Source organism: Opisthocomus hoazin, chromosome 2, assembly GCF_030867145.1.
Source record: "Opisthocomus hoazin isolate bOpiHoa1 chromosome 2, bOpiHoa1.hap1, whole genome shotgun sequence".
NCBI lineage: Eukaryota > Metazoa > Chordata > Aves > Opisthocomiformes > Opisthocomidae > Opisthocomus > Opisthocomus hoazin.
Genome location: NC_134415.1, coordinates 52547068 through 52570577, shown reverse-complemented (window position 1 = coordinate 52570577; position 23510 = coordinate 52547068). Strand labels below are relative to the sequence as shown.

The 23510-nt window shown below is 43.2% G+C and overlaps 1 protein-coding gene across 4 annotated transcripts in view; it reads left to right on the top strand.

Annotated features, from left to right (window-relative positions):
• The window catches only part of SPTBN1 (spectrin beta, non-erythrocytic 1), a 135545-nt gene that overhangs the window by 72741 nt on the left and 39294 nt on the right, over window positions 1–23510 (top strand). For all 4 annotated transcript variants that reach the window (XM_075413627.1, XM_075413626.1, XM_075413625.1 and 1 more), the window contains 11 exons: window positions 7767–7918; window positions 13126–13299; window positions 14397–14488; window positions 15624–15704; window positions 16521–16636; window positions 17668–17780; window positions 18386–18573; window positions 19608–19725; window positions 21112–21270; window positions 21869–22171; window positions 22994–23147. In XM_075413627.1, the coding sequence (XP_075269742.1) occupies window positions 7767–7918; window positions 13126–13299; window positions 14397–14488; window positions 15624–15704; window positions 16521–16636; window positions 17668–17780; window positions 18386–18573; window positions 19608–19725; window positions 21112–21270; window positions 21869–22171; window positions 22994–23147 (1650 nt within the window). The remainder of the gene's footprint in view (window positions 1–7766; window positions 7919–13125; window positions 13300–14396; window positions 14489–15623; window positions 15705–16520; window positions 16637–17667; window positions 17781–18385; window positions 18574–19607; window positions 19726–21111; window positions 21271–21868; window positions 22172–22993; window positions 23148–23510) is intronic.

Genomic DNA, 23510 nt, shown 5'->3' with positions numbered 1-23510 from the left:
GTTTAGTGACATCAAAGAGAGAAAGTAGCAGCATTGCTTTTTCCACATGCTACATTATGTAGCTTTCCCTTTTTTCTTTTCAGAGCATTTTCAGGAGTGAAAGTAGTCACATGGTACAATGTTTAGTAGAGAAGAGTGGATATTTAATAGGATTTAGAAGCTGGCCAGTGCTTTCTAGTAAAAGAGAATGGATTGATGAACACACCCCTGACTTCTGAACAATAGTCTCTGTGTAGCAGAGTCACGAAAGCAGCAAGGATTTTGCTCCTAGTGAGAATCACCAGCTAAACACAGCATGAACAAAATCACCTGCATGCTTTGTCATCTTTCGTATTTGTGTTCATGTTCTCATCCAAGTCAAGTTTGAGCATGTGAAAGCTTTGGCGTAATCACACCATTTTTGATGTGGAAGTCACTCCACAGATTATTTTGTGCCATAAAATAGCCATAACAAATACATCCTACTGGCATCAAAACCGTCAGCTGCAGTCATTCCTCCATGTTAAACTGTCTGCAAGATTGAAGTAACAGTGGAGGAGGGGCTTTTTTTCGGAGTTCATCTGTAGTTTCAAAGCACTGGACCCACGTGTATCATGTTCTCTGTGTAAGACGTGTGTAAATTTGACTTCTTGCAGGTTTCATTCTAGGTTGTTGCTTGCCTACACATGTGTATCTTATGGATTTGCGTTTTCTACATTAAACTCATTTTTTGCAGTTTCATTAACTCCTGTTTTCAGTCCTTACACGTTACCTGCAGCTGGAGAAAAGCAGTATCCACTGTTCAGTTTTTCTGCCTTACTACTGAAGGGGAGATAGTCATCGGACACTTGAATGTTAAGAGAAACTAATTTTATTTCCTTTTCTCTACAGACATCGAATAGTCCTCCTCCTGACTGGGTAATCCTTCCTCCTTCCATCATCATCTTCCGTGTTGAATGATTCCAATGTATTTTAATTTAGACTCTCTGTGCCTGGCTGTGCATGCTTACCTGTTGTTCTCTCTGGGTTTCTTATTGCCACATGTACTAATACAGCATGTACCAGGACCTTGTGAAAAGGCCATTATTTCATGATGGTTTGTCTGAGCAGATGTTTCTCTCCTCAGCTGATCCAGTACAGATATGGAGGTGCTTTTTTTTTCCCCTCTGGGTTATATGTAGTGTTGCATTGGCTGACTGAGGTGTGTTGCCACGCAGCCCCATGGGCAGGCGGTCCCACGGAGGGTCCCAGCAGAGGGTCTCACCCCAGGGTGGGGTCCTGCTAGGCTGTTACGAGCACACAAAACCCAGACTCTGCCTCCACTTCTGCACCATGGATCGCAGGCCAGGGCTTCTGGTAGTCCTCAGCCTTCCACTGAGTGTGCAGCCCTGGGTTTGGACAGGAAATTTAAGGACCAGGAGCTGCCAGCGTTGTTCTTTTCTCAAGGTGATGCTGGTGTGGTGAGCGAAGGAGCCCTTCACTGGTCCCATCAGATGTGCTTGAGGGGTCTGGTACAGTGATGTTACTTTATATAAACCTGTGCTCAAGCCTCCCTGAAGCAACAGAGGTTAGACCTGTATTAGAATTATTTCATGTTCAGTATTGGTCTCCTGTTACTATAACAAATGGTGAAGATTAGCCACAGTACATGTGTTCATGTTATTTCCTGATAAAATCTTGTTTGATCACTGCGTTCTGGTCCCAGTAAGCTGATCTGCCATTCTCTCAGGCATCTTCCTCAATCTAAAAAATTCAGAGCACAGATGGAATTTGTGAAACTGTGAATATTGCTGGCTATTTAAGTCCATATCCTCGCATCTATGAGAAGACATAGAGTGATATCCTGCGCCCTGAAAACCTACAGTAACGGGAATGTTGTCCTGTGAAAGGAAGCTCTGTTTTCTCTGTGCACAGTTAACCTAGGTTATGTTCTGGGGAATTCTGGGAAGCTGTGGATATTTGCTGTCAGCAAAAGTGGTGTGCCTGGAGCAATGCTCAGCTGATCTCTGAGTCATTGTGTTTAGCAATGCTTCGTGTAGGGTGCACACTGGCTGCATTTGTTGCTATAGGGAAAAAATAATTATTTTAAGCTGTAAAAATTACTTTCAGCGTGGAAATCAAAAAAGGCTTAAACCTGCAGGATGGAGATCTTTTGGAGTTAGGGATTAAAACTCGTCCTTAGTTTGCCTTGCTTAAGGTATTACAGGGATCCACAAACACTGGTAATGCTTGGAGCAAGCTGCCTGCCAGCCAGACTGCTTGGGGAGGGTGTCGGTGCCTCTGATGTGTGGGCTGTCCCAAGACGGCTGTGCACACACCGAGTGCCAGGCAGCAGTCCTGGACTCTCGGTGCTCCTTTCAGCTTCGCTTTTGTGCTCGAATTTCTCCGTTTCCTTCAGTAGTGTTTCAGCTCCCTTGAGAGCACCCCCTTCGCTGCTTGTCGGATCGAGTGCGGAGGCCTTTGCGGTCCAGGGGCTGGCAGGAGCTGTTGCACACTGAAGGTTGTTTTACCTGTGCTGGACTGGCAGCAGTGTGTGCCAAACCTATTTGCCATTCAGTTTGAAACAGATTCAAGGTCAGTTTGTCGAAAATGTCGTTTGACCGGTATGGAAGGGAGCAGATCCGTCTCCAAGCTGTATTTAGAAAAACGGTGGCCGCACGGGTAACCTTTGTCACAGCAGCAGTTGGTGCTGCGGTCATGCGAAAAGACTGGGACTGATAACACTTTCTGGCATGTGGGAGCAGCAAAGGGGTCATGGGGGGCCCACGTTTCGCTCAGCCGGCTCCTGCAGCCGTGCATATTCCAGGGTGGTTATTAAGACAAATTCTCCATTATTCTGGCACGGCTCTATGAAGTTCACTCTGCGGAGCTGAGCGTGTGACAGAGGGAGGGTGGTGTATGCGGCCCCCCGTCGTGCTGTTCCACACTGGGGATTCAGCGACTGACACTCCTCACTCCAGTCTTTCAGAAAGTTAACTACATTTTGTTAGCGTTTTTTCTTACCCGATTAGTAGAGGAAGAAATTCCTCTCTTCAAGCGGGGAAGGGACTAGATGCGTGCTTGTGATACCATCCAGCCCTGGTTTATGTGAATTTCAGTGTACAAACTCCTATTTATTTACTAAACTCCTAAACAATGTCAGTCCTTGATTTAGCATGGTCACAGAGCTAGAGTTTGCAAGCCACTGTATGCTAGTATTATTGTTGTGGGGGTTTCCGCATAAAGGAAATTTCCTTCCCAGTGTTGCTTCAAGATAAGTTGGATTCTCTATTATCAATACCGCTGTTAGCGCAGCTTCCGTTTTCCTGCTGTGCATGTTTTGCATGTTGCGCATTTCTCTTTACCCTTGGGAAACAAATGTTTTCACAAGCAGTAGGACACTTGGAGCTCCACCCATGTCCTCTAGTTTTAATTAATCTTCAAAATCTAAAACTGTTTTTGGAAGTATGGAAGACATTTGTCCAAACGATCACATGAGATTCATAAACAGCTCTTCAGGGCCCATTGCTGTTGTTAAATCCTTGGTACCATCAGTCATGGATGCACCTGGCCCTTAGTGTGTGGGTTTTTACACAGCACTGCACATTAAAAGAGTCACAGTTGTGTGCTTAGCCGAATTGTCGGAGCTGTAAGAACTGCTTTTCTGTATGTATGTTTCTTCCTCTGAAACATACCACCAAAATTCGTTGGTTTTAATTCTGTGTGTGTTTTAACCTGAAACCCCAGAGCAGAAAGATACAGTTAGTAAGTTTGAAAGGGTTGGTGAAAGCATTGCAAAAACCTGCAGTCATTGTGAAACACTGTGTAGAAATAATCAGGAGAGGTTTTAACATGACCAACCCCAGTCACAGAACTTTCAAAATGCACTTGTTTTGCTTTCCCACGTTGTGGGAGCACGAGAGGAGTCAAGCGATGCGGGGGTAGGAATGGCTGTGCCTTCTCCCTCCTGGTGTTTCTGTCACTAATGATGTCTGCGGAGAGCTGGAGAGCTGCACTCTGCCTGTGCCAAGGGCGTGATAAAGAGCGGCCTTCCTGGGTGACCGGCCATTAGGAGACTGAAAGAGCTGCTGTGTCTCCGGTGGCTTTTTCCTGGCTGCCCGTTGTCCCCAAAAGCTGGCAGCGAGCAGGTGGGGGCCTGGCTCTTGTGCAGTGCCGCAGGGTTTTCCCACGGGGCTGGAGGCTGCGCCCAGGCAGCCGGGGATCTGGCTGCTCCTGGCCGTTCTTGCTGTGATCAGAGGAGAGGAGGAGAGACGGGAAGAAGACGGAAAGCCATTAAAGGCTGCAGCAGTGAAGCTGGTCAAGCAAACATGAAGAGGCAACAGTAGGCTCAGCATGTGGATTTAGCACTGAAACCATCGCAGCTGTGATCTCAGTAGATTTTCACACTATTTTTGTCTGGCAGGGTGAGCAGGGAGGAGGACGGTGCTGCAGAGGATGGGTGGGGATCAGGTGAGAGGAACAAAGATGAGAGCGAGCGCGGGGTGGGTGCGGAGCCAGAATTAAAGCAGCCAAGCCCTTCAACCTCTCACCGTAAACAGGAAATCGAGGACCACAGAGAGCGAGACAGAGGAAACGGGAAAGCAGAAGGGGAGAGGCAGCGACTGTGTTTGAACTAGTCTAAAGAAAGCACGTGTAACGGCACCAAGCATCAGCTACCAAAGCACAGAGGGCCTCCAGCTAGACAGGCTGTGTTCCCATCCTCTCCCTCACTGATAATTCGGTGTGCTTAATGATGCTGAGGCAACATGGAAGAAAAGGAGTCACTAGAACTTTCTCAGGCTTTTTTCTCGGAATCTTTCATGTCGTCTTTTAGGGCCACCAGTTGTGCTGGGGTGGGGAAGCCTATCTGGGAGATAGACCCCTGGGCCACGTCAGCGTTGTCCACAGGAGGGACCCATCTTCCCCCTCCTGAAAGGGCTGCCTGGCTGATGTGTTGACTTCCTTTGACTTGCTTTCAACAACAGAAGATACTAAACTGGCATCAAGTAATACAACGGCACCAGAGTTTTCACAAGTTGACTTGCATGTCACTGTATTTCCTGTGTCATGTCCTTAATCTGTTCAAAATTAGACTCTGACCCTTCATCTGCTTTTACTAAAATGGCATGGGTGGTGGTGTTCTCCCACCGGTTACTTTTATTGTGATCCCAAATTGAGAGGATTGTTGATAGCTGTAGCTTTTGACCAAAGATTTTTTTAATGGATGGCTTCATGATGACATTTAATAGTTTTTTTTGTTTTGTATAATATTTTCTATGTCCAACTATTTTTAGGATCCTGTCCATCCGTATTTCTTTTTGGAATGAGTGAAACCGTAGGGATCTCTGAATGTTATGCTGCTGTATAGAGACTGCAGTGATTAAATAAACAAACTTGCTGAGTTTTGGGGCTTGCTCAAGCTGGTGGAGGGAGATGTATTTTCTGTTGGAGTTTTCTTTTAAAAGTGCCAGCTATTGCAAAGTTTTTGTTTTGTGAGTCATTTCAAAAACTACTTCAACTAAAAGCATGGATTACTAGACAAGCAGATACAGCATTCCTAGGAACCTGCTATAAATAGTTCATAAAATATGTATTTCGGGTTAGCAGACGCTGTATTTAAATCATTACTTGCATAGACAACTGTTCCCACTAGTCATATATGTTGGGTTTTTTATCCGTTGGTCCGAGACAGAACAAGCTGTGTTGTTACACCACTGGTACGAATTGCAACGTGGTTGGGAGATGCTGCAGCTTTCAGCTGCAAAAGCAGTGTTTATTTTTATAGTGTTGTCTTGCTGGGGGAAGGTTTGGGTTTTCTAATGACCTGGCCGTACTCCTGTTGGCACAGCGCTAACCAGCGCTCCCCGGCGGAGCCCCGTGCTGCGGACGCTGCGGTGCTCTGGCAGCAAAGGACCCATGCACCGTGCGGCGTCGGCGGGGACTGGGGCAGAGCGGGGGGCTGAGGTTTGGGCAGCCGGGGGGCACGCGCTGCCGCCTTCTAGAGACTGTGCGTGGCTCCTCTCGGCGCACTGGAAAGCAAGCTGCAGTTATTGCTAATTTCCTCTTCGCTTGCTATATCTTAGCAATCCTCTGCTTCGTACAGAGTGAGGGCAAACAAGAGTAACGCAAACAGTCAGTTTGTTGAAAGCATATTGCTGTTGAATCACAAACCCCACCTTTTCCATCTTTCCCAGCCCCATTTTTTAATTTCACACCTTATAGCTAGGTAAAAGCTGTCACAAATGGGACAGTTTCAGTGCATTAGCTTTGGTCACGTCCTGCCACGTGGTAAGGTAGCAAGAATAAATTCAGAAATACGTGGGAGGAACTGAAATCTTAGGGTGGGGTTTATGTAATTGGGCAAACTGCCACTGAAGTGCTGGTCTGTTCTCCCACTCCCTGTCAGATTCCTCCTCCTTACCACCATGCTACTATGATTTCTTTTCTTACTGTCTTTTTTTCTTTTACATGTTTTACTTTACTGTCTATCCTCCTGAGCCCCAGCTTCTGTGTCGTTCCTTGTCACCAGGGATCAGGCTTCTCCTGTTGTCCCCAGGGTCCTGCAGGTGTGGAGGCTGTAACTGGTTATGAACATGCTGGAATCATGCTCCCCCCACGCTGCGCTGCCAGGAAGAGGGCAGGTCCTTCCTTTTGAAGGGCAGCATCCACTGAAACCTTGGGTAGTCAGATATAAACTCTGCATTGATCTGCACCATCATTGACGTTTTCTGTGTTTCAAGCAACATACTCCGAGTTTTCAGAGCTGGACATGTGAAGTTTTGGTTTAGGATTTACCAGTCTTCCTGTGCTGTTTCTGAACGTGCCAACAACTTTGAAGAGGTTTAGATGCTCAGCGGCTTGGAAAAGCAGGCTGCTTATATTCATATGGCTAATTACGGACTTCGGAGTCTGAGTTCGAGCACCTGTGTTTTGCCAGTTTTGGTCTGTAGTAGTTCCCAGCTCAGTGAAATGGCTTTTTTGTTAACAAGGAAGGGCTTCATCCAAAGGCCTTGGCAAAAGAATTTAACCACAAAGATGTATAGTACTTTCTGTCTGAGAGTTCTCGGCTTGGCGGATAGCTGTTTAGGAGTTTCTGAATTAATGTGGACTGTAGTGAGCCTGTGCATTAAGAGAGCTCTCGCAGCCAGTGTTTTCATGTATAGACAGTTGTGGAAGACTCTGGGAAGGGAAGGTGGAAAGAACCTATTTTTCTATGGCTTTAAATAAATGCAAGTCTACTACTTCAAACATGCAGTTATGGAAAAGTTCATCTTGACATTGTCTGTATATGGTTACAAATGTTGAATCTGCAAATAAATACTGTAATGAGAAGGGAAAAAGCAAATGGGAAGCTTTGGTCTCTGCTCTCTTTTGTACCTGTCAATCCAAAGTGACTTCTGTTATTTCAGGAGACCCGTTGTGTATTTGTTCTTCCACTGGTGGAAGGTAACTCTTGGTCAAATTACTGGCGAGTGATGAGTCAAAAGTGGCTTTTACGTTGTAGCTCTACAACAGACCCTTCACACCTTGAGAAAGCTGCTTATTGGAGCAGCAAGTAAACCTGCAGTCTATACTTCAGATTTATTCCGTAGATAGTAACTCAGTAAAATTCCCACTGATCTTAGAAAATGTCATAAAATATGAAGAAAGGTGGATTTTCAGTGAGAAGTCCCAATTTCTTCAATGATACTGCTAAGAAAACAAGACATACCTTGCATTTAATATTATACATGTTTGAGCAGCACATATTCGTGTAGGTACATGAACTGTGGTTTACTTTGAGTAACATTGTGTTGTTTTCCTACCAGATGAACGTGAGGCAGTTCAGAAGAAGACTTTCACAAAGTGGGTTAATTCCCACTTGGCACGCGTATCATGCAGAATTACAGATTTGTACACTGACCTTCGCGATGGAAGGATGCTCATCAAACTTCTGGAAGTTCTTTCAGGAGAGAGACTTGTAAGTGTTTATTAATATTCATTGTGGAGTTTTTGTTTTGGTTTGGGGTGTTTTTTTGGTGAATCCTGGGCTCAACTGAAATACAGCAAAACGGAGTTCTGAGGCTTCAGCACTGCAAATGTCTTTTTTACGTATTAAAGAAAAAAAAGAAGTCTATTGCTTCAGCTGGATCCAGACACGATTAAAATATCTTCCTATTGGTTTCAGCAGGAATCAGAGGAAGTCTCCTTCTAAGGATTCTTGCTGGTGAGATGCTGAGTGCTTCCAGCAGCATACTCACTGCTCCTAGATCTGACAGGCGCAGAGCATTAAATGTTCTCCAGCCCCTTAGACCATCTTGGTAAGGGTGCATTAGATGTGCTGAGGAACGTTCCCAGGCGCTGTGGCCAACTGGCCAGTTTCTATGCTGGTAAACCCAGCCACCAGATGCAGGTGGCTGTGTGCAGGCTGACTGCTGGCTGAGGCCTGGAAGATCCCTTCTCCCTTCCCTGGAGCGTGTGGAGGATACCTGGTTGGAGAGGGTCAAGTCCACTCTGGGAAGCATTGCAGCAGTTTTAGTCGTGGTGTTAATTGCACCCCACTGCTCAGGAATGCTCCTGGGTATACTTGATTTCACTAGTATAGAAAAGGATTTGATTTTCTTTGGTTAGGGGAATATCTAAAATGAGTATAAATAAATAGGGCAAATTCTTTCTTTGGATATGCTGAGAGACCCTCCCCCTTGATACCAGCGCAAGGGAGTGGTGAGTAAGAAAATCCCTGTAGTGAAAAATGCCGCTGTATGACAGGAAAGCTGAGTGTCGGGAAATGGCTGGGTATCAGTTTTCCTTTAGTTCCTCAAATGATGCCTATGCTCTTAACTACCTAATTTAAAGCAATCTTTTCAAAGAAATACGGGTCTTTAGCTAAGACCTAAGGCTATGTGAGGATGCAACTGTGTAATCGCTTGTCATCAAGCACACCTATTAATAATGGAAGCTCCGTGGCTTAGGACTCTGGTTAATGAGTTGAACATATGGCCCACAGTGTAGCATCTGTGCAGTAAGGCAAGAGAGGGAACTTTCTAAATGCACCTGTGAGGGTAAGGAAACTCTGACGTGCATAGAAGTACCCTGTGTGGATGAAGGCATTGTGTGGATGGAGGTGACTAATCTCAGTGTTTGTCAACTATAGTTTGCTCAAAACGTGTTTCTCTCTATGCCAGATAGTTTACTTCAGCGAGGTATAGGGTTTGACGTATTCACTGCAGGTAGCAGATGTTTTTTTGTACAGGAATAGCTGAGACCAACACGCTCCATTATTTGAAGGTTCAGGCAGCAACCATGCCACCTCTGTTTAAATCTCCATATCTGTCTGCCAAGATTTGGCTTTCAGTGTCAGATAGCAGCGGTGAAGCTCAGAGCAGTCGTGTGACTCTGGCTGCTCAATTCATTTATGTTTTTCATTTTAGGTTTTGAAAAATGCAAACAGAGCTTACACAGCTGTTCACGTGGGGAGGGTGCAGGATCCACCCCGTGAGACTGCTGGATCTGCACTTGCATCATAGTTTACGTATGGCTTTGGCAGCTGCCTGCACCACCACAAATTCTTTCTGTAGCTTCATTATCTCAGGATGGAGAACAGCAGTCTCTGTTTGAACAGTACATTCCACCACACCTTCTGCTGCAAACAAGAAAACAGATAACACAGTGCACTAAACCTTGAGACAATTACACACCCGAAAAATATTCCAGGAGGACTGGCAATAGCATCCACTTGCTGATGTTCTCCAGCCTTTTGGAATTTATTTTAGCTGTGTTGGTAAGGTTCTGACATTGGCATGCAACCCAAGCAGAAATGTAAAGTCAACATCTTATGCAGAAAGCTTAAAATCAAGACAAGAAACATAAAATGCTAAGAAAGCAATAAACAAATGCAGGAACTAGCCTAGATAATTATTTTAGTACAGCGTGTTTACTGATGCAGTAGAACAAACAGGAATTGTTTTTTCACTTTTGAAACCAGGACTCAGATTCTGGAGCTGGAGCCATATGCCCATGGACCAGGCTGGGATTTAGGAGAGTAATCAGGAAAGCAGGATTGCTCTTTGCCTTTTGTAAGACCTCCAGCTACATTTGCACAAACCCTGCGTTTTCCAAAAACTGTTGTGATTTTTGGTAATGAAAACCCAGAGTCCTTGAAGGCAGCTTGGAGAACCTCAAAATGAGTGTGTCCAATAAGGGCAACGTCTGCATCTCTCTGTCTTTGCTCAGCTTGAATGCTAATGCTAGTGTTTAGTCCAGATCTTACTGCATAAGGTCCTCTGTGCAGTGCAATATTTGGAAAGTGATGGCATGTGATAGTCTTGACGGAGCAAAGCAGAGAAGAATCCAGCCAGTATGAAAAGACAGTTGTAATTTTGTTTGCACACACTGTTAACCAGCTTCTCCCAAACAGAAAAGTAAAGCAGAGAATTGTTTTCAGCATAAAATTAAGCATTTAGCTATTTTTTTTTTCCATAACCATATAAAGGATCAGTAAATTCCTTACAATTCCTGGATGCTCAAACGTCAAACTGTTTAAGAAGATTCTTTGTAATAAGTTCTGTCACATTTTCTGTTGGAAAAGGAAAGATTTTTGATGTGAAAAAATTTTCCTGATTGATAGGCGTGTGAAGGCTGAATTTAGGTAAATGCTATAAACAATGCATTCAGCATGCTTTCTTTCCCTCTGGTTAATTTCTGGATCTGCGTTAGCCCAGCAAAGGTGAAAGTTGCGGCTGGCTGTGTCTCATCATGAGGCTGCGCGGGAGCGTGTGGCAAGTGCAGCCGCACCTTGTACAAAGCGGGCTCAGAGGCCTCGTCCTCCTCCTGTGGCAGGATGGTGGGTTGAGCGGCGTGGCCTGCCTGTGCAGAGGGACAGCAGAATTGAGCCTTCTGCCTTCTCGGGGTGCCTGACGGTTTTTTTGGCTGGGTGGCACTGTCGTTCTCGTCCTTGCAGAAATTTGAAGCGCCTTCTCGGACCACTAATAAATCATAGTTTGAACAGCCCTAGGTGACGCTGCTAATAAGTGGTTACAGCCCCAATGGGGAATTTCTGAGCCAGAAAGCGTACCTAGTGCTGGAACACTAGGAAAATGTGTCAGGCCACTCCTGCTCTACAGGGAGCTGTGTCCTGTTCAGGTTTACTCTGTGTATTCTGCTGCATCGCGTACAGTCGTTGTGTTTGTGGGAGAAAAAAATCCTGCCAATAACCTGAAGGTTGCATTTGCCGGATTCTTAGTTGGCGGGTACGTCGCTGTACAGTGTGGGCGGGAACAGGCGGTCTTGGGAACGAAATAAAACACCGCAAATGGTATTAACTCTGTCGCCTTGGTGCTGTTGCTTCTGAGAGCAGAAACAGAGCATTTAAAACCTTTTTCTGCTCAATAACTTGAGACTTTAGATGCAGTGCAGTTACTGCTTAGGTAAATGAGAAGGGCTGTGTTAAGGCAGAGGGGACGGAGTCAGGTCTGCCACAGCTGCTTAGAAATGGCCCCAGTCACCGTCATTCCTGCATTTTGGGAAACAAGGTTGAGCACACCTTCTGAGGCTGATCTTGGGCACTCAGGTGTGGCAAGGGGCTGGAGCGAGCCGTGGGCCAGGCAGCCACACCTCCGCTTTCCCGTGCAGCTGGGTGCTCCCTCTCCTGCTCTGGGAACAGCCTTCCCACCTGTATTTTGCAAGATTAAATTAGACATGTGGTCCAGCTTACGACACTCCTGAGTGACTGATGGCACCAGCGAAAGGATGGATCACGGATTGTCCCTGCTGATAGCAAGGGATCTCTGGTTGGTTTCAGCCAACCATGTAACCTCACTCTTGCCCTCACTCACCCTATGGCGCTTCACCCTATACTAGCAGCATTTGGGGCATATAGCGTGTGCATAGCGTCTATATGCAATTTGCACCTCTCCTGAGGGACTTTTACACCCAATAGCAGTGGCAGGTTCCTGGAAATTTTTGCCTTTGCTGTGAGTTGTGGGTTGACTTGCTCTGCGTTGTTACCTGGCCTCCGGAGGAGAGCTGTGCTAATCGAAAGCTGAAGTGAAACTAATGACCTCGGGGGTTTACGTGTCCTGAAGGGCATCTTTCTAGCAAGTGTCTTGTCTTTATGACACACTGTTAAACAGGCTGCTGTTTCTAGGGTCCATAATATGGCTCCGGCTGAAACTCCTCCCCTTAAATACAGTCTGAGGCAAGAATTTTGCCTGAGCCATTTCCATGTCCAGTTCATTAAGTTCACTGCAGAAAACAAAGTAATTATGTCAGTTATTAGTTTGGCTGAGTACCTTTGGTGACATCTCAGTGAGCACTGAACAGGCTATTCAACTGTAATCCTTATCTGCAGAATAAAGTTGCTTTAATTTTATTCAGTTTTACAGCAGACTTCTACATGCTGTTAATATATTCATGGCTTTTTTCATTTGCACTGGGCCTTTGTCAAATTGTATTGTGTTGGTGTGGCTGATTTTTTTTTTTTTTTTACTACTTTGTTTTCCTGTTAAGAAATTGTTTGGAATAAATCTCTGCTGTTATTTTCAATTTTCTATTTATCCTACTTCAGTTCACCAACAAAAGCAATGACGTTTCATTCTCAAGGCACTTTATTGAGTAGCTTATGGTCCAAATCTGAGCTGCCTTTTTTAGAGACTGTATATCTGTATTTATAGATACTCTGGAGCATTCATTACCAATTCCCTCTATTGTGTGCGTATGCCGGTTATCAGTTCATTTCATACCTTTATCTTTGCAGAATCTTTTTAAGTGTGGAAGAACTTGTCCTGGAGAAAAAAACATATAATAGGTGTGGCATGAACTTAACAAAACAATTTATCTTCCAGCTAGTGAATGAAATGCTAGACAAAAAAATGGAGGATGTCAGCAGGCAAAATACTTTGAAAAGCAAATGAAATTGGCTGCCCAGTGTGTGCAGCTCAGGTCTAGGATTTTGGCATTTCCACCACGAGTTTGACACATGCTACCATTATCCTTGTGTAGATGTGCTGTAAGATGCAAGGAGTGATTTTGTCCATTGAATTTGAAGGAAAATAGTACACCAGTACTGCTGGCTGGTAGTGGACAATGTGGTGACTCACCTGGCTGGACTGAAGAGTTAACAAGCACTTTTTTTTTTTTTTTTCCCTTCCACTTACAGTAATACATGTTTTACTTCTTTTTACCTTCTAGCCCAAACCAACTAAGGGAAGGATGCGCATCCATTGCCTGGAGAATGTTGATAAAGCTCTTCAGTTCCTGAAAGAGCAAAGAGTGCACCTAGAAAACATGGGATCTCATGATATTGTGGATGGGAATCATAGACTGACTCTTGGCCTTATTTGGACTATTATCCTAAGATTCCAGGTAAAGATCTGTACATACATAGATATACACACATTTGAGTTTTCCATAATTGCTTCTAATATACTTCAGTGTGCTTTTTAGGAGTCATAGACCTATACATTCTTGTAGACCTGGGAAAAAATGCTACCCTCAGCTGCTCTTCACCTCTGTGGTGATTGTCATTAATGTGGCTGACTTTGCACTGAAGCGGATTAAGGGTGCCCACAAGAATTGTTTTCGTGTCCCACCTAAAGGCTGAGATGCCTTGGTTTTCAGCAAGTTGTACATTGATCTTTGCCCTCAGTTAAAAAAGGCTGGAAAGTCCTTTTGCAGAAAGGATAATGAATTTATATAATAAATACATAATTTATAATAAATAAAGTAGTAACAAATATTTAATAAATTTCACATTCTCTTAATTTTGATGTTGCTCAGTGTTTTCCTAATATGAAAATGTCTTTCATCTGACAGCAGTGGAACTTCACTGAAGCTACAATACTCTTTTTAAAAAGCAGTGAACTATATCCATAAAATGAGATCTGTTTATCCATATGAAGTAAAAAGTGGTTTCCTTTTTTTTTCCTTTTCCTCTTTTTAAAAGCTGGATAACAGCGTAGCATCTGGAGTATATAGTTGTGATACTGCTAAGGGCAAACACTATTTCGTCCAAGCTTGAAGTTCCAAAATTGTTTGCTCCTACGAAACTCCTGGTTAGCTTTTGCCTGTGGGTCACCTCACAAGGACCCCTACCTGCTGCATCCCCTCCGCTCCTGGATGTGCTCAGCATCCTGCGGGAAACACCTTGCAGGGTGAAAGCATCATGCTGGATAGGGCAGGGCTTGCCTTGACAGCTGGAAATCCATTTCCTCATGAAGTTTAAACTGTTTTGTCAATGGACTAAACGAAGAGTAATTCTCCAGATAAAGTAAGGGCAGATGAAGCTTTCTTTTGACATGAATGCTTTTAAATGAGGAAAAGCATTCATCTACTTCCACCCTGCCTGTCATCGTAGATTTCCTTTGTTACTTATATTCCGATGTCATTTCTTTCATCTCTTTAAAAAAGGCAAAAAATATGTTTTCTCAGAGAAATGTTTAAAACTTCTGCATTAATTTTAGATCCAAGATATCAGTGTTGAAACAGAGGACAACAAGGAGAAGAAATCTGCTAAAGATGCTTTGCTTTTGTGGTGCCAGATGAAGACAGCTGGGTGAGTGTGGATTAAGTGATTATCTCTAAAGCTCTTGCAGCATTTTGAGTTTTCGTTGAAATAGTTTTAAATGGGCAAACACGTATCTCTCCTTAAGTGGATTCAACCAAGAGACATGGATTGATGTTTACAAGTTAGAAAATTCTGAATTTATTATATTAATGCTGTGTGATAAACATACTAATCTGATAATCCATGAACATATAGTAATATGCTGACTCTTTTTCTCCTTACTCTGAAGAAATAATGGTCCTTCAGATGTTTGCCATGAACTTTTCCTTCTTTCCGTATATATGGAAATATTTCCAAAATGTCTTTCCCTGACAGTAATGTTGTTGCATAAATATCAATTTGTAGAGATTCAGTATGTTTCCCCCATGAAACTTGGATGTCCCTGTGCAGCATTATTCTAGTGATTCTTCATCTTCTCCTTCCAAGAACTCTAGTGAAAGCGGTTTGTGAGCAGCCTTAAATTTTGGGGGGCTCGCAAAATACCCAGATCACCAAACAAATTAATTTTCCATCTGTGTACCCATGGGGCACAAAGGTGTCTATTGTATGTGCTTTGTTTAAAAGTCACACAGTGACTAGGGTCAGTCCTTGAAGATGCCTTGGGATAGCAGACAATTTCAAGGAACACTTAAAGTATCACTGTTCCTATGGCACTTGCAGCCATCAGAAAAGATTTTACTTCTCTCTGTTCCTCCAGCTGTTCCTGCTATTCTCTTGAACTTGATATTTTGAGTACCTGAAAATAATTGTTTGCCAGCAGGTAAATCAGGAGCAGGCCTGAGATTTGCAGGGATTTGAAACCTCACAGGCTGTGCAGGTTGGGCAGCAAGCTCTAAAATCATAGCTTCAGGTGATGACCTCAAAGTTCATTTGAACCCTTCTCTGGAATGTGTATCGGTTCTGTAGGGTTTACACGAGTAAATTAGATACACTTACCTTTAGTGTCAGCCTTTGATTAGAGTACAGTCATGATGACAGACTGACCATTATGGGGTGGTAATATCCCACCCTTAGGTTTGCTATAAATGTGTCACTGCTGCAACCAGCTTGTAGGGACAGAGTGTGCAGAACTGCAGCAGGGATGCTGTGTTGATTGGGCTCTCTTTGGTTTTTGTTCTGTCAGTTACCCCAACGTCAACATTCACAACTTTACGACAAGCTGGAGGGATGGGATGGCTTTCAATGCACTAATACATAAGCACAGGTATGTGTGGGTAAATGTCTTTACGGGTTTTGAAAGCTTGAGCTGTTGCAGTGTGCACTGGGTTTTGCAGTTACTTTGCAGCTTGATTTTAAAATCTATGGAGAGGTGGATATTGAAGAATTACTAAGTTTTACAGCAACTTGCCTTGATTTAGAACTCTACAGCTCTTGCTGTCACTGTGAGCTCATCTGGGCAACAGCTGCTTCCATCACACATGAAAACAGGTTGTGTTTGGTTTCAAGAGAATAAATTATACACGTGATTGTTTTGGTTTGTGAAAGCCCAGGTTGGAAAAAAGTTTTTGTACTTTACTGAGTAACCGACCATCGGGTCTGGTCACCTAGAATTTGGGGGAGGGAGGGAGGGAGGGACGGACACACGGCACAGAACAGCAGCCTGAAAGGGAGCGAAATCCCTGAGCTGGGATGGCAAAATCTGGTGCTAGACTTTGACATGGCTGGGGATACTGCTTATTGGCATGCTCAGGTGAAGTTACTGGAACAGCTTGCATGCTTACACGGGTATGAGGGGAGACTGTGAGACCACAACTTGTTGCCTTTCTCCTCCAGGTCACCTTTATCCCTGGTAAACGATCCTCTGTTTTTTGCTATGGGTTAGGTTCTGCCATGGCATGTGCTAGGCATTACTTCATTCCTTCAGTACTGCTGTTGGAAATGCACAGGCTACTGGGCAAGCAAAACCTTGGCAGCATGAGGGGCCACGTTTTCTGAGGATTGCAGATTTTATTTCATTTGTTCGTTTGAGGGTGGCTGATCTGTGCTGTGGGAAATCCAAAGAATTTTCTGTCTTGTCTAGGCCTGATCTGATTGATTTTGACAAGCTGAAGAAATCAAATGCACACTACAATCTGCAGAATGCTTTTAACCTTGCAGAGCAACACCTTGGTCTTACTAAGCTCCTGGACCCCGAGGGTAAGAATTCCTGCAGCTTCAGCGATTCACAGCTCTTTGTGGGCCCTTTTCTTCCACCCCTCCTTGTCTAGGGCACAGCTTTGTGATAGCTTTTTGTGTTGAAGAGCAGCTGGATGCTGCTGACTCACCTGGTGATACAGTCAGAGAGAGAAGGAGAGAATGCAAGATGTCTCCTGCAGAGGACTGAGCAGTGGTAGCGCAAGAGCCCTTGATCCTGTGTTTATTTTCCCCCATCTGACAAGATCACTGAACTGGCCATGTGTACCTAAAATCATTCCAGTTAGAGTCATCCTTCTGATATGCTCTGAGAAACACTTTCTGTGAGCTGGTAGATGAATGATGTGGATTTCAGCAAATACTTAGCAGCTTCTTTCACAGACTGTCAGTGAGTTTTAGCCTGTGCTTCCATGAGAGTGTTCATGCTCATGCATATTGGAAGGCATGCTCACAATGCTAGGGCAAGAAACTTTCTTGTCGCAGGGCAAATAGAGGCTACATTTGGGCGAGTTTCTTCTTGCTTTTTTTCCAGTGCCTCAGAATTGCTGCAGGAAAGGAAGTAATTTGTTTTCTATCTGTATCTCTCAGAAGGTTTGCCTGGACAGACGTGCAATTAGGTTTGAATTCCTCTCTCCAAATACTGATAGAGCATCGAAGTTCTCAATTAACAGTAGTGCTGTCAACTCACACAGACACTAGAGAAGTTATTCCACTGTGCACAAGCTGTGGCAAAGTCTGGAGCCTGACTCTAAGGCCCAAAGGCCCCTAGCCCACAGACGCGTACTTTAACCACAGTTGGCACTGAGACAGATAAAGCAGCACTTCTTTGTGACAGAGTTCAATACTGTACAGCATCAAGTAATCCAGAACCAGATCAAGGCTGCTGAACTCATTTCTGTTTAGGACATAAACCTTCAGAGCTGAACTGCTACTGAGCCCATCTCTCAGACTCTTAAATGCATCCTTGTTATTAGCTTTGTTGTTTTAATCCACGCACCCCCAGTATGCTAAGACAACTCTTGTTTGGTTTGCAGATATCAGTGTTGATCATCCTGATGAAAAGTCAATTATCACCTACGTGGTCACATATTACCACTACTTCTCCAAGATGAAAGCTTTAGCTGTTGAAGGAAAACGTATCGGAAAGGTTTGCAAATTCAAATTATAAATTATTATAAAGCAGTTTAAATATTCCTGATTTTCCCCCCCTCTTATTTTTTTAAGATTCCACTGTATGATAGTTTTTTTGTTTTTCTTTTGAGTGTGTTTTGAATGTTAAATATTCCCATATGGCTGTGAGGAGTAGTTAATTTCCAGCTGCCTTGTATTGGAAAACATTTGTCCTATGTTTTATTTTGCTTCTTAATTTTGCATCATTGGTGCTTTTCCTTTCTCAGTAACTGCTCCTTACTGTCTGGGTCCTCTGTCTCTTCTGGGGCCCAGAAAAGTCCCTCGATTAATAAATGTGCAGTCATTCTCTGCCCTTTGGCAAAGTTGCCCCTGTCTTACAGCTGGCAGACTGAAAGTGAATCGTATTGTGAGCCTCAGCTCTGCCCCGTTATTGCCGTGGGATCATGGGAATTCACTGCTGAAAAGTGCAAAGCCCTCATTCCTCAGAGATGGCAGCCCCTGTGACGCTCAGGATCGAGTGGTCTGATTCATAAGTCAGGTCTCAACAGTTTCTGTTGGATTTAAATGACTCTGAAGAGCACTGCCCTTGTTCTTCATGTTACGTTGTGCTGCTCGTTGCAGGTGCTTGACAATGCCATTGAAACGGAGAAGATGATTGAAAAATACGAATCGCTGGCTTCTGACCTCCTTGAGTGGATTGAGCAAACCATTATCATCCTCAACAATCGCAAATTTGCCAACTCGCTCGTTGGTGTGCAGCAGCAGCTACAGGCATTCAACACTTACCGCACAGTAGAGAAACCACCCAAGTAATTTTAATCTTAGCTTAAAACAACAGTGGTCTTGTTTTGTTTAGTCAGTCATTGATTTTTTTAAAAACAAACACATCCAAGTAATTTTAATCTTGGCTTAAGAATTTATTTTTCTGAACAAACCCAGATACTGTATTTCTAATTGGCACTCATCATTGTTACTCGGAGTCTGTTTGCTTTGTGCTATTCAATGCACACATAATAACAACAAACCCAATTTTGGTGATCCTGCTCCTGCAGGACCTCAGAGTCCTGGAATCTGTCACTTCATTGAGAAGCTTGCCTTATTAGAAGAGTGGTAGTAGCATACAATGTTAGTATAGTAATATCATCAGTCATGCTTGCTAGCAGTGTATATTACCAATACACTGCAGTTAAAAGAATCTTACTGCTTATCCAAAATCAAGAGGAAGTGTGTCTGGCTTTGTGAAACATAGCTATAGGTACTAAAACAGATATAGCCAAAACCGTGCAATTCATTTCCGGAAGGTTTCTTTTAGCCTTATGATATCAGATCTGTTTATTGTCTTTTTCTAATATAAATTCTGATGGAAAAGAATCACAATCCAAAACATTACAGAGTATCCAGACATCTTCTAAAATTGCAGTCTATTCCCTAGTGCCTATGGAGTTCGTTTATTTTCCAGGCGCAAAACTCAGGGAAAACAGTGGGAAGACTTTATTGACTATGCTGGGCTTTAAATAAAACTTCCATTTCTTGAGTTGATAGAGTAAACTAGGACAACGCACGTAACAGAATAAAAAAGATCCAGTCTTCTGTCCCCGAAGGGGGTTTAAATCTAAACATGCATACAACTGACTTCTGTGAATTTTCTTTTGCTCTTTGACCCAGCTGGTTCCAGGGAATGTGGTGGCTATTTCAATTGCTTCCAGCTTTGACACAAGATGAAGGTGTTTATCTGAATGCTCCATTCATAATGTCAATATTTTAAGGACGTGCTTTATAACACTTTAGTAGCAATGAAAGCTTTATTGTAACTCTGTTTTTTTTTTTTCAAAATCTTGTTCAGATTTACAGAAAAAGGAAACCTAGAAGTGCTGCTTTTTACCATCCAGAGCAAAATGAGAGCCAACAATCAGAAAGTATACATGCCAAGGGAGGGCAAACTCATCTCTGACATTAACAAGGTAAACTGAGCCAGCTCCTCCGGTGCGTCTCAGGATTTTGTTGTTTTCTTTCAGTCTCTTTCTCAGCATACTGGGAAGAAATGCATTTGCTATCTCCAGCCTTGATGTGGGGGACCATAAGGGATGGGCGAGGTGTGGTGGCCTTTCCTTACAGCTAGGACTCACTGATCTGAAACGAGTCCCTGGGTATCCTCAGCATCTGTAAGATCTTCTGCACTGGAAAAATACTCAGTCATTCTGGTTGTGGATCTAGAGCCTTGCTCCTCTGTGGTCCTGGCCATTAGAGTTAATCGACAGAAATTAGCAACAACATCTAGGTATGGCAGCCTTCTCAGTTTGCCTCTCAGCCCCCCTGCCCGCAGCGTGGGAGAGTGAAGGAAGTACCATGACTGATCTTGTGGGTTCCCTCTCAGGGTTTATGCAGCTATTTTTTATGCTAGTGCAGCTGGCAGAACAGCAGCAGAGCTGACAAGCTCTCTCAAGAATAACAAACAACTTAAAACTGTGAGCTTTCTTCGTTTGTGTTTGATCATGCTTGGCATTCCCAGAGCAGCTGTTGTGGGTGTCTGTGGCCTCGGTCTTCATCCTAGAGAGCAGTAAACTGCACAGCTCTCCTGGTTGCGTTAAGCCCCTGTGCCTGTGAATGCCTAAAATACCTGAGTTTCAGGCAGTTTCACATCTGTTACAATTTAGAAGAATCTAGGGTAGTTTTGAGTTTAATTGTGGGTGTTTTTGTTGTTTGTAAGAAGATCTGAGAGGTGATTAGCTGGCTTTCAACATGCTTCTAATAGAAGACTTTTTAATTTTGTAATATTAATGTCATGCACATGAATAACTTTTGGCTTTGGGGGAAAGAAGGACTTGTATGCACCAAAAGTAACCAAATTCTGCAGTTGTTTTCTTTTCCGAAGCGGATATAATAAAGAACAGCAATTGTACGTTGATTTTCGAGGTGAGAGAGCATGAATCTCTAATTCTCGTTTCCTAAAGGAAAAAGATAGGATCCACTGATTTGGGAGTAGCGCTGAGAAGATTAATTTTTTTTTTTTCCCAGACAGATACTCTCTTACATGTTCAAGCCAGGTGGTTTGCTTGGACTTTGTTGAAGGCAAAAAACAAATAAACTTGAGAAAATGCATCTTATACCCCTTACTCAGTAAATATGTGAATGACTTCAGAACGAATTTTGAATCGTGCGCTTATATTAGCAGAGAAGGTGTAAGGCCAGCCAATAGAAATCAGATTTATTGGCATATAAATAAGCCAGTTCTGTGAAACTTGACTGTAGTGACTTTAGTCCTGATTTCATGCAAAGAGAATGTGATTTATCACAATTCTGTAAGAGTGTGTATTTGGAAGATGCATGTTTTTATTCCACGTCTTCAGGCCTGGGAAAGACTGGAAAAAGCTGAACATGAAAGAGAACTGGCACTGCGAAATGAGCTCATCAGACAAGAGAAACTGGAACAACTTGCGCGCAGATTTGATCGCAAGGCAGCTATGAGAGAAACCTGGCTGAGTGAAAATCAACGTCTTGTTTCTCAGGTGCTGCTTTCAGAAATTGTCTGTGTGACTAAAATGATTCCCATGAGTAATTATAGGATACAGTTCTTGCAAAGAGAACATTTCCTCCCCTATGCCTCATATTTCACTGAATGTATGTATGTTTATATTTGTATGTGTGTGCAAATGTACATTTAGTACTGTGTGTCCTATCTGATGTGTTTGGGATACCCCTTCCTTGAGTCTGTCAGTCTGTGCTCAGGAGATACTGATGTGGAAATATCTACCCACAGTCAAGATTTTCTTCATCTGAACATTTTGGTCAATTCAGTGGAATTAGCCCTGGAATTAATATTATTTTTTAATATTAGAGATGACTTTAAAAAAATGCAAAGCCCCAGGTTAATCCTGATGGCCACCATGATTCTTCCCCTAAAGGCAGTAAATGATATCTCTGATTTTGTCAGTGGGTCTCTGGTTATTAGAGGTATATCTGATTTTATTAAAGAAGACTTTTCAGAGCATCTTCAGATCCCGAATTTGCTAACAAGTGTATTCTGCACAATCAGAAATGATGTTATGAGCAGTAGGGCTTTTCTCCTCAGCAGCCATTACTGAAGAAGTGTCTGTGTGTTTACAGGATAATTTTGGCTTTGACCTTCCAGCAGTAGAGGCTGCAACAAAAAAGCATGAGGCCATTGAAACCGACATTGCAGCATATGAAGAACGAGTCCAGGCCGTAGTTGCAGTTGCAAAGGAGCTTGAGACTGAAAATTACCATGATATCAAACGCATTACCGCAAGAAAGGACAATGTTATACGCCTGTGGGAGTATCTCCTGGAGCTGCTTAGGGCACGAAGACAGCGGCTGGAGATGAATCTTGGTCTGCAAAAGATTTTCCAGGAAATGCTATACATTATGGACTGGATGGATGAGATGAAGGTAGGTGTTAGCCACTTGAGAACATAGACCAAATATTCTGGAGAGGTGTAGATGTCCTTTTTTTGTAAATTTTTAAGATTCATTGTGCCCCTCTGGTTTAATAGACATGTGCAGAAGATCCACATTCAAGAGCAGTGAACAAATTCCTTATACCTTATGACGATTTTTTAAAAATAAAGATTAAAAAAAAGTAAGGAAGAAGAACAAGTTTCCTCCTGTAAAAAGCTACTTTTCAACTTCATGTCTCCCTTGTAAGGGCCAGAGGCTTTGGCCACAGTGCTTGGGTACAGATGACATTTTTGTGAAAGGGAATTAAATAATCTCTCTTCATCACAATTTACATGGGGAACAAGTCACCTCTTCACCTCCGTGCTTTAAAAAGCATGAATTTCTTCCTGTCTGTTCTCCTGGGATCTGGGAAGGGAGAGGACCATGACTTTGTTCTTGTCCGTCAGCCAGCAGAATTTGGAAGCTGTTGAAGGAGAGGGAGATGTGTGTAGCTCAGTGGCAGCTCACAGCACATGGACTGAGTGGTTTTTGTTGGTCCTGCTGAGCTGACCTAGCTTCTCATCATCCTAGACTTAAAACTGCATTAAAGAGCAGTCGAGTTCTTCATGCTTGCCAGTGATTTTATAAATATTGGCTCAAATTCGTATCAGCTATGTCTCTATACATTTGAAATAGCTCTCCTTATAGGCCTAGTGTTTCTCTGGACTTAAATCAATGTAACAATAGAGAACAGTGTAATGCCTGGATTCATTAAGAAACAAAACAGCTTGTGGCCTTCAGCCCATTTTGCTTGTCTTCTACATTTTTGATCAGGTGCTTCTGCTGTCTCAAGACTATGGCAAACATTTGTTAGGAGTTGAAGACCTGTTGCAGAAACATGCTCTTGTGGAAGCTGACATTGCTATTCAGGCTGAGAGAGTGAGAGGGGTCAATGCATCTGCTCAGAAGTTTGCCACTGATGGAGAAGGTAACTAGCAGCCAACACATCCTTCTTTGTCTTAATTACGTATGAGGTTATCTATGAGCCTCATTAGTTCTGCAAGGGATGTTAGGTTAAATTTACTACCAGAAAAGAGAATCCAGCCTCATTTGTTCCTTCTTGATTCACTGTGTCAATGATTAATTCATCCAGGTGCCTACTCAAGAATTCATTGTGGCATTGTGTTCTGCATGGGATGTCACACTCCTAACCAGCAGCTGCTGTAACTTTGTAGTAGTCGCCATTAATTCCCCGTTCTGTGTTTCTAATGCAAACAACACAAATTATTGGACCCAGTCTGATATTGTCCCAATTTATGCTCAATAAAAGCAATTCCACTGAACCAGTGTC